This window comes from Saccostrea cucullata, unplaced genomic scaffold, assembly GCF_032062105.1.
Source record: "Saccostrea cucullata isolate Sc308-1 unplaced genomic scaffold, CSIRO_AGI_Scuc_v1 ctg164, whole genome shotgun sequence".
Lineage (NCBI taxonomy): Eukaryota > Metazoa > Mollusca > Bivalvia > Ostreida > Ostreidae > Saccostrea > Saccostrea cuccullata.
The window spans coordinates 681081-692633 of record NW_026937694.1 but is presented as its reverse complement, the minus strand read 5'-3'; the positions used below and the strand labels follow the sequence as shown (position 1 = coordinate 692633).

Genomic DNA, 11553 nt, shown 5'->3' with positions numbered 1-11553 from the left:
TTTTTTAAAATATTTATTTCAGTGTGTATCGACTGTTTATCGGTAACTATGCATAGCCAGATTACAATTTTCTCATATTCTTAAAAAATACATTTTCAATTTTATAATCAAAAAAGTATTTGTATATTGTTCAACTTTTTTCTTACAAATCTTTTGATAGCAGAGAGATATCTTATCTCATTTTAAACGTGTGTCAGGAAAATTAGCTGTTTCTTAAAATTTGGCATTGACTAAACCTAATTCCAAATGTTTTTATTTTCATTCATCCAAACTCATATATGTCCAAAATTTACATAAATAAGTATTTCAATGGAGTGTTTATAAGTGTATTTCTTATGTATATCCTAAATTTATCCATCCATTTACTATTGGTTCAAAGCCTTATCTATAAATCTTGCAAATACATTTCAATTCAGTGCTCGGATATTAAATATATATCTAATAAATTTGACATTCAGTAGAACTTAATTATGCAAAAGGACATTTGAAAAAACACTACAAATTAAAATCAAACTATACAAGCAAAATTATCTAAGTAATAAGATAATAGATGTTATCAAAAAAGTATAACATGAATCTTGCATCTTGGATTGAATTTGCCTTATACACAAACATTCAATTTATATCCTCTGATATAAATCTTTGCAATGTTATTTACAATATTGCTGTACTGTAATCTTTATGTATGTCTGCCTAAAGCCAATGGAAAATAAGATAATCAGAGAGTTGAATGTCATTTATTTTCCTGTAAAATATTGCACAAAACATGCGGCTGAAAATAAAAGACAGAGGAAAAAAAACACATTCAAAATTAACATTCCCTGTCAAAGACAATTACAAGTACAACTGCAAAATAGAGTACATGAAAATGTAAAAGGAAGTTTTTACTAAAATTATCAGAAAAACATATGTACAAAAAACATATAATGTCAAGACTACTTAAGTTCCATTGCTTACATCTGTATAGAAAATGTAACTGTACATCATCAAAAGGCAAAAATGCATTACTGTACATCACCAGCTTATGTGACTAGCATATCATACGCTGACTAGACATAGATGAGTAAAAAATATATAGTCATATCACAACTAGTACCTGTGATAAATACCCCTAGGGGGCGCTATCCCCCCTCAACAAGATATTCAACATATGCTGGGAAAAAACCCTGGGGTGGCATGTTGGATGGCTTGTTAACGCCCCCACCTGTATTATAATCTTTATAATCTTTTGCTCAGCATTATTTGATATTCCCAATTTATACAATCTGTTGTTTTCGTTCAATCTGTTATTTTCTATTAAATTTTGATGCTGTTTTTAGTTTTAGTTTTCACAGTTTTTACATTATTGTAAACCTGTAAATTTTTTTAATATAGTAAAAACATTCCATCAGTGACCACCAATCTAGCCAAGCGAATATACTGATTAGAATCTGCATACTACATAAACTATTCAATAAGGCTTTAAAGAACTAATATCACAATTTTTTTGGCGTCGGTGAATAGAACTCATAGAATATGTATGGATGTTACATGTATGATTAAAGTTCCTTTATGTCTTCATAATGAGTTTCATACCCTTCCTCTTGGCTCATATAGCAATACTTTCTTTTTGAATAAATAAAACCGGCAAACAATAAACAAAGAATAACCAATGTCATCGATAAAACCCATACTCCGCTTTGTCTATTTAGTCTTTGATATTGACTGTTTTCATGATTACCATATGTTAGTACACCAGTACTTTGAAAGCTATTCAGTAGTTTTGGATGAGCAGTATTAAGAAGATCCACATCAATATAATTTGCACTCGAAATTATTTTTGTCTTTTCTCCTACGAAAAGGAAAAGCCATTCAATTTGTTTTATGAAATTGTAATATATATATTGTAATAGATGCATGTTGTAAGTCCCTTACAAAGAGTTAAATTATCAAAGATCTCCTAAAAAAAGGAATATGAAAAAAATGTAATAAAGCCAAAATCTTGAATCATATAACGCTCTATTTAAAACATTTAAAAAATTTTGAAATTCATATATATAGGAATTGAGATAAAAGTAACATTAACAAAACAATATTTATCAAAATATGAGAAATTATTAAAAGCAAGCCATACCGTCCCCTGCTGCACTGTATATACACCCAGTAGCAGCATCGCATTCGTCTTCATTACAGAAGCAGGTTTGCTGACAAGCTCTGCCATATCCAGGGTAGGGACAGCTTATAGTGCAATTCGGTCCAGAATATCCCTTCTCACAATCTAAAGAAGAAACTGAAATTGATTTAAAATTATGAAATTGATTCTCTGGCTTTCCCCCCGATTTCATTATTTTTTTAGTATCATATACTTTTATGATAACTTATAATTTGAAAATTTAATCATGACATATTAAGTAATAAATTTCTGCTCAGTTAAGCATATACGATGAATGTAGAAACACGTTCCGGAAATTAATTTATATTTTTATATCAGAATCAACTATATTATATTTACTGAGCAGTGACTAAAGACCCTTCCTATGACATATTTTGCCCCGGGGTTATTCCCCTTAGCCGCCATATTGTCTGGTAACATTCCCAGATCCCTTCATTTTTCAACCAAGTTGAATTTATTATACCGGTTACTGAGATTAAAATAACACTTATTTCAACTTACACGTTTTTACGTTTGTAAAAGCCTCTAATAATTCATTATTATAATATTGTTAATATTTCCCACCATATATTCCTTGCATGCATGTTTAAAATTGATTGCTCAAACAGGTAATATCACTACTAAGCCCTACAAGATGGCGGCTAAGTGGAATAACTCCGTGGCAAAATATGTAATAGGAAAAGGGTCTATAACATATTTGCGCTGTTCATTATATGAATCCGATTAAACAAGGTAATGTCGATTTGTTTTCACAAATGACTCTTACCTACACAAGAGCTGGATTCAAGATCATACATTTCCCCGGCGTGACATTTGTTAGCGCTGAAATTATATATATATAAATTATATAGAGAAATATGCCTCATTTGGTCACATATAATTAATTTAAAATAAACAATAATAGATTTATTTCGTTATTTACTCTGAATCAGGACAAACTAAGCAAACAGATTATCGATAAAATGTTCAACATTCTCATGTCGTCTCTTGCAAGTATGTTATGTTCAATAAATGGACACAACGCAGACAAAACATAAAAAAAAAATAAAGCAACTAAAATTAAACACATAAAACATGCAGATACTTATTGTTCACAGGGCATATTGAACATTTCCTTCCTGACGCAAAAAACATTTTGTTTTATCTTTTTTTCTATGCGGAAATAGGTTAATTTGGAAATAACGAGAAAAACATTAAATAAAATAACAGTACCTTAAGAACAATTGTATTGATTATATTTACAAAAAATAATATAACTTACTTGGGTACATTTTGTTTAATATCTTTTTGTTTGTAGATTGTATATACGAAATGTTATGATTTTCATTTTCTTTTTGTCATTAAACCAATTGCAGCTGTTAGAAAATACTGGATGAGTATGTCATATTTCGTCTTCGCAAGCCAGGTGTCCTGAGTCAAAACGCTAAGGTAAGACCCCTGGAAAATTCCATTCAATATTTGTGGGCTTGCTTCTCTCATTGAAAATCACCAATCAAATTAAAGTTGTCAAAAATAGTCAGATAAGGATTCAGGTACAATCTCATATGAATGTGTTACAAATTGTTTATGATTGGTTGAGAGATGTGAAAAAAAACAATCAAAATTTGCAATTTTTTCGAAAGATGTCGCTTAGTTCAACCCACTGATATTGAATAAAACATGACTGGGATCTATCGTTAATGTGTTGACTTAGGATCCGTGCCTTGCGAGGAAATAAAGTAATATCCAGGATAATGACAACCTTTAGAACATTTACAAGCGGAATTTTAATATAAAGACGCACATTGGTACATTTAAAGCCAGTTCTATCTTTTCCTTTTCCTTCTTTCAAAATTATTCAGACCTATGAACTATAGTAAAATTTATAAATATCGAAACTCTTTTTTCAATAACCCAACGAAATTTAAAAAGAAAAAAAATCAAGGTGTGTATTTCCAAGAATTTCTCTACAAATGCAGTACCTGCAAATTCTGCAAATTGTAATGTTTTAAATCAAAGTTTACTATAATAATATAAAATCTATAATTTTAATTCATAATGTTTATTATGTTTTATTTTTTACAAAAAAAATATAAGATGAAAAAAAAAACACAATTAAACAAACCCTTAATGCGCAGAGTTATAATTTATATTCATAATGCAATTTTAGAAAAGTAAAATATTCAAGATAACCAGATTTCTTATATCATTCCGGTTTGCATCGATGAGAATAAGAAGCGTAAGAGAGGTGGAGTTTTAAAATATATGTGTAACAGAGTTATCTTTTGTGGTATGAATTCGTTATCGTTGAAGGAGGTCATATATATTTGGTCTGAGTTAGCAAATTGTTCTGTAACAATTGTTTACATTGTGACCTCCTTAAATGTTTATATGACCTCAGTTATTAGGCATTTTGCATGTTAAAATGAAAACAACGTATTGACTATGATCTGTGCAGTATGGTACGTGGTGGAGGCTGGGGTGGCATATTGATTTGCTGTGTGGTGGGTAGGTCACGTGGAAAGGGCACATTAGCAATTTGAGGTTGGTAGACATCATGATATCGTTTCATGTAGTATTCTTCTCGGCCAATGAAATTTCGGTTTTTTTTATCTTCATAAATAATAATAATGATAAATCAATCATTACTGAGTTGAAATTTATATTAATTACTGCTGCACACGGTAAGGATCTGAAAGATATGTATCTGAACCGAAATAATCTTCATCTTGTAAAAAAACATATTCCATCGATGATATGATTAGATCTTTTCTTTCCTAATAACTCTCAATAGGGTCACATGTATTCAGTTTTAATTTATATCGGGATCGATATATTCATTTCCGATTGGATGGTTTCCTTGACAGGACCATGCCCGTTCAAGTACTTTCGTTTTAATATAAGAAATATGGATTCTTCGTAAGTACCTGATTCTGCTTACAATCAATTACTATCTAATTTAATTCATGCAATTTCGCAATTCTTACTTTGAATCTTATTAATTTTCAAAACATTAGGTGTTCTAGCATGGGTGATATAATCAAATAATTACTATGCATATTCATGAATATTTTTTAATACTTTTGATTTAATTTAAGATGAGTTGAAACGAAAAAAAAATTAAATTGAAATTGTAAAATAAACACTTCCACAGAGATTAAATTTGTCAAAAATATAATTTTTTAAAATACATATATTTTTTTGGTCACGTGACATATTCCTGTTGACATGTAAACAAAAGGGATTGGTAAGACATATTTTAAGAAAAAAAATGATGAATCAGTTTCACATGTACAACATTTAATGGCAGTTTTGAAGGATTGAATGAATGACAATTTTTTTCCTTGGTATTTTTCTTTAAAAAGTAAGTTAACTTATTATTTTATCATCTTATTTTATTATTATTCAGTTACAAAAACTTCTGCGCTTAGAAACCCTTTGTTCTTTTGTTCCAATATAATCAATATTCAAAATCCACTTTTGTAAGATGTTTTTTTCAATCGTTCAAAATATTTTGAACAATATCAATTTTCAATTGAAAATGTTTACAAATAAGTGTTAAGATGAGAGCATTTTACATGCAGAGAGAATTTGCTTCCTAATAACATATATATGTATAACTCGTCACTGTAACACCTTTATTCTTTTTTTTAAAGGAATTCATCATATGAGTCCAGGGAGCCAAAGGAGATATCAAGAAAATCTTCTTGGTTTTTCTCTTCTGCTGTATTTCCTCATGGTATACATTTTTTTTATTTATATGGGCTATTTTTTTCAAATCGTCTTGTACTGTTGTGGGATACCAGCATCACAATGATTGCACATTTATCATGCAATTTGAATAAAAAATAAATACTGCTATATAAGAGACATACATTCAATTTCTACATTTTGTTTGATATTATAATCAAATGGGAATATTTTGAAACAAGCGTAGCACAAGATCATAAATTGATTGAATAATGAAAATCGAATGTAATGTAATTCAAAGCAAATGTACGCACTTACATCAGGAAACACAATTCAGATTACCTGTAAACCATTCATCTATGGGATATACCACATTTCTCTTAAAATAGTATGTAGTATTTTCCTTGAGAATGGTAAATGAGTAGCATATAGTCTTTTATATCTTAAACATGTTAATTTAAATTTTGATTGGCTCTACCATGTGACAGATATTTGGAGCTTTCTTCAATTGAGCTGCATCTCAATACACAGATCAGTGTCTTCAATATAAGGATATATTTTTTATATACACTGTATCTGAAATAACTTCACATTATGACAAATCCTTCTTTCTTATGAATACAATTTTACTTAAACATGTACAATAAAAAAGTTAAGAAAAATGCTTGTTTAATTTTAATTCATAATCTTATTTTTTTTCCCTCATACATGTACTAATTTTTGTTTTCAAATGGCTATTATTGTGGGTATTGTGTGAATAATAAAAAACTTACTTTAGACTTATATAAAATATGAAAATATGAAAGATGATAAAACTAAGGCTTCCATACTATATTTGTATATAGGCTAAATGACATTCCTAAGACAGAGGACTCAGGTTGTGCTGGTCATTATGTTTTTTTCTGCAAAAGGATATCCTTATTCACCCATCCTATATCAGAGATTTGGTCATTTCTTTGCCTTTAGTTGCACTTATTTTAATTCATGTTTAATGATGTTTATTCGAGAATGCAACCCTGATGTTCCGTGTAATGAAATATTCAAGTACAATTGAGTACATCCATATCAATAGATAAAAAGTCTTACCAGACTTGACCCCGTCCATTACAACAACAGTTAAATAGTAATCTTACGATGATTTTTTTTTCATTTTTTCTCATTTTCTTAAAGATTCCTGCCAACAATATTAGTATATTTTATTTATTTTGTACAAAGGTTGAAAGCAGCCGAAATTGTCCACAGTCCAACATGACATTCCAATACGTGAAAAGTTGTCCAAGAACACGAGAGGATTGGATAAATGCTGCAGCAAGAAAGAATTGCTCGGGCGTCAAGCAAGACTGTGTAAAGTCGGAAAAATTTCAATACCATTGTGTCATCAATTCACAAATGAATTCAATTATAGAAGTATGTGCACCGACTTGGTTTTGTATAGGTACGAATTCATTTATTTACAATAATGAATTAAAATAAACAGTCATATTTTGATTTTAAGGATTAACAAAGAATTCATTTTGATTCTATACAATGGTGGTTTCTTAACAGGGTTTTGTGCAGAATACAACCTACAAGGAGAAAGAATCCAGGACAATTTCAATGCACCGTGTAAAAACTTCTCCAACCCTTGTCCGCCAAGATATTTATCTTCTGAAGCATACCTATGTAAGTTATTGGACGGATGATTTTAATACTCAGAATGAACTACCAGAATTTTACATGATATTTTGATAAATAAAATGTTATTATTACATGTATGTAAAATTGAAAGCATTTTTTTCTATTTAAAAGTTACAAGCATGCAGTTGTCTTCATTATTACGAACTGAACTGAATGTCATTTCTTTATACAAAACTTACAATTCTAAAATGCTTCCAAATAAACTGAAATACGACAAATTTAATATTAATAAAACAAAATGAGATTAAACACATATAAGTTTGAATTTTCAATGACTATGTGTTTTACCTAACTTATGCAGATATATCTCGCTTCTTGTCAAATTTCTGAAGAACGTTAATAAGTTCCTATAAATAAAATTGAAGATTTTTTTCTCGTTTAGATTAATTTGTAATTTAATTTCACATGTATTCCATTACCGGGAAAATATCAGACCAGGAATGTTACAAGTTAGTGGAGCTTCAGAAGAAAGAATCGTTTCTACAAAATAAGACGTATGTTATTTTTTTTTTACATTATTTAACTTCCCTAATTTTCCAGTTATAGCAATTACGGAACAATGTTTTTATGCCTCTTTCGTGTAATTGCCCTACGTTGCACGTATGTCAATTCATGTTTAATGGTGTTTATTCGAGGAAGTGTTCCTAATGTTCTGTGTATTGAAATATTCAAGTTCAATTGAGTACAGCCATTTCAATTATATGTCAACTAATCAAGCTGAATGATTTATTTTCAGCAAAAGTAAATACCAATGACTTATATTATAGATCCTTACATAACCTAGCATTACAAAACTTGAAATGTTCTTTTTTGTTTCTCTCTCTAACATCAGTTATGACGTACCAAGCAATGATGGGGAGACTGTTTTAACTGTGACAATTATTTGCTACAGTGCTGTTCTACTATCAACATTTGCAGTGATAATTTTCAACAGAAAACAGGGTATGTATTTAAATGCTGTAAGAATTACCCTAACTTTGTCATCAATATATTCTCTTTATCAAAATTAAATGACAATTGCTTAGAGGTTTAAATGAAATGTTTAATAAAGTATGCATCAGGTACAAATCAAAATGAAACCTTAAATTTCCAGAGAAAAGTTCTGAAGCTCTTAGGATGGATGATGAGGAAATCAGAGATGATGTAACAATGATGCCTGGAAAGCAAAATATATGACGTTTTTATTTTAGCTGTATTCTCTAATATATGTATATACCTCCGAGCTTAGACATTTACAACTGTTCTCCTCTTTTTAGGTAACCTGCGTAAACTCGGGTGACCTATTGCTATCCGTTGTCGTCCCTCGTCGTGCGTCATATGTTAACATTTGAACATTTTCAGCTTCTTTTCTGCAACCACCCAACCAATTTCAACCAAATTTTACATAAAGCATCTACGGGTAAAGGGGAATAAAAATTATGAATTTCATGGTCCATGACTATTTGGGACGTCAGGGGTCGGATCAAAACCCCTTAAATTAGTGCAATCTTTAAAATCTTCTTTACTCCTAGATATCAAGCAGTCAAACTGTTAGCATGAAAGTAATGGCCATTGAGTCCCCTACTGAAATTGTGAAATTCATGGCCCTAGGATCAGGGGTTCTAGTGCTAGGGCGGGGCTCTATTGATTATATAGTGAAAATACATTATTTCTTTAAAACTCTTCTCCTCTGCTCCTGGGTATTAAATAAACTAAGTACATAGTTATGATGAGGAAGAATGTCTTTTGCAATATTTTTAATTTTATGGCCCCAGTGTCAGGTTAGTGTTAGGGGGGGCTCTTTTGATTACATTGAGAAAATGCAGAATTTGTTTGACAATCTTTTTCTCTGCTGGTGGGTATTCAATAAACTAACTAAGTACAACGTTATGATGAGGAAGAATGCTTCTTCCAAAATTGTAATTTTATTGCCCCTGGGTCAGGGGTTCTGGTGTTGGGGGGGGGCTCTTTTGCTTATACAGTGAAAATACATTAATTGTTTGAAAATATTCTTTTCTGCTCCTGAGTATTAAATTAACTAACTATTAAGTATATAGCTATATGATGAGCAAGAATGCCTCTTCCAAAATTGTGAATTTTTATGGACCCAGGGTCAAGGGTTCTGGTCCAAGGCAGGTGCTTTATAGTATATAGTGAAAATAATTATAAATTATTTCCTAAAAATCTTCTTTTTAATTAACCAAACTTAATATGCTAAATGTATAGTTATGATCATTAATGGCGCTTCTTTAAAAATTTTGAATGCTTTGATTTCTAGTTTATCAAACATGAACAAAAGTCAATCAGTGAAAAGTTGTTGCATGGTGCTCAGGTGACGTATAAGGACCATTGACCTCTTGGCTCTAGATACAAGACTCTATACAGTAGGACAAGAATTCAATTTTTTTTAATTGTAAATACTGTGTATATCTAAAATAAATGGATGAAATAATAATTTTCTCTGTCATCAGATAAGTTTACTGCAGTTCCACCCATATTTTTTTAAATAAATGTCATTAAAATATTGTTAGAATTGTAAATATACCAATCATATCATTTGCTCTCCCTTTTGACTCCCCTCCCCTTTGGCTAAATAATATACTAGATAAATGTCGAGGTTAAAGAAATTGCCAGTACAGCATAAATTCAATATAACGACTAACTTATTTTTGCAAGGCAATATTTTTAATTGTACATGTATGTTGTAGATTTTTTGTTTGTAAATCAATAGATTGTAGGAATAAAATACAAACAAAAACAAGAAATAAGGACATAAGACCTAATTAAACATGTTTAGAGTCCTTGCTTCTCAAAACCATAATAAAGTGGCATAGTTTCCTTTGATTCAATAATTTTATTATTGATGTCATTCTCGGTTATAACATGTATAAAGAGTGCACATATGTTTTGTAATCCATCATGCAAGTTTGTTTTTTTTTTAAGTCTTTTATTGTTTTTTTTTTAATATTGAGGTCGAGTTTCGCTGTGGAATTTGGAAGAAAATGGGACACATTTTTCAGATTTCATTTTTTTTTAATGCTATGATGATGAAGTATTTAGTGTCTTAACAATGTGTAAGTGTAAGTTTTGCACACAACATCGATATTTTGGTGTTCCCACAGTATTCAATAGACTAGATTGACCATTGAACTTGAACACCCATTTTGTTCCCGTTTGAATTATTGAATCCATCTGGAATCTATATGGCCTTAAATATTTTTTTTCCAAATAATTTTTTTTATTTGAAATATTAGTTTTCAGTAGACGTCTGTAAAATGGCCAGTTTAAAAATACCCTCCTCTTGGCAGAGATCATTTATAAACAGTTTTCTTCTTAGTATGGTGATTATGCTTACTATTGAATGAATTTCTTTGTGAAGCTTACTTGAAAAACCTCTGAATTTGTTGTGATATGGAGTTCTTTATAAGTCCCCAACCGGCGAAACTGAAGGGGACAATAGGTTTCCTCTGCGTCGTCTGTCTGCCAGTCTGTCCCACTTGGTTTTGCGCACTTTTTTATAAACGCTTGCAGATATTGAGCTGAATATTGGAAAGTGAGTGCATCTTGGTGAGTTACAGATCAAGTTTGAATTTTGCATTTATTCACTTTTCTTCATGTTTGTTTTGAAGAAAAAAGAATACATTTGATAGCCAAAAAGGAATCTTATACCCCTTAGACACTTTTTGTACCTGTATAAATATTTTCAAATTGTAATTCTGTCATTCGATGATTATTTCGTTGATGCAAATGACGTTGTTTTGGCTGAACTCATAACATATTTTCCATTCATCCAGATAAATACATGTTAAAAATTTTCATATCTGAAAATGTTTCCCTCCAATATTTTACATGGTGTTATGAACATTGTATTAACGGGCCTATTTTTGTATTCATGTAGAACATGTTTTAAATGATTTACATGAAGAAAAGAAAACATTATTTCCTGTAACCTTCATCTCGAGATGTGATAATGTCAATTAACAATGGTTACTTTCATTCTTATGTCAACACGATATATACCGGCAAGCTAAAGATAAAAAACATTACAGGGCCTGACGAATATGTTTAATATTGAG

General features: G+C 30.2%; 1 protein-coding gene across 2 annotated transcripts; it reads left to right on the top strand.

Moving 5' to 3' along the window:
• The first annotated feature begins 4895 nt into the window (after positions 1-4895).
• On the top strand, positions 4896-10948 carry LOC134248695 (uncharacterized). Of its 2 annotated transcripts, none has more exons than XM_062731096.1 (7): positions 4896-5050; positions 5788-5870; positions 7037-7256; positions 7367-7483; positions 7932-7992; positions 8331-8440; positions 8592-10948. In XM_062731096.1, exons 2-7 carry the CDS (start codon positions 5799-5801, stop codon positions 8672-8674), a joined length of 663 nt encoding a protein of 220 aa, XP_062587080.1. In that variant the 5' UTR covers positions 4896-5050; positions 5788-5798; the 3' UTR covers positions 8675-10948. The 2 variants fall into 2 exon arrangements, with proteins under 2 accessions (XP_062587080.1, XP_062587079.1); XM_062731095.1 differs by lacking the exon at positions 4896-5050 and adding an exon at positions 5367-5495.
• Positions 10949-11553: the final 605 nt, after the last annotated feature.

Bases quoted from the DNA above. Each gene is read 5' to 3' on its own strand.
- LOC134248695 (XM_062731095.1), top strand. From the start codon at position 5,456: ATGAATGACAATTTTTTTCCTTGGTATTTTTCTTTAAAAA. The intron at 5,496-5,787 runs GTAAGTTAACTT...TTTTTTTTAAAG, and splicing joins TTGGTATTTTTCTTTAAAAA to GAATTCATCATATGAGTCCA. The intron at 7,484-7,931 runs GTAAGTTATTGG...GGAAAATATCAG, and splicing joins ATCTTCTGAAGCATACCTAT to ACCAGGAATGTTACAAGTTA.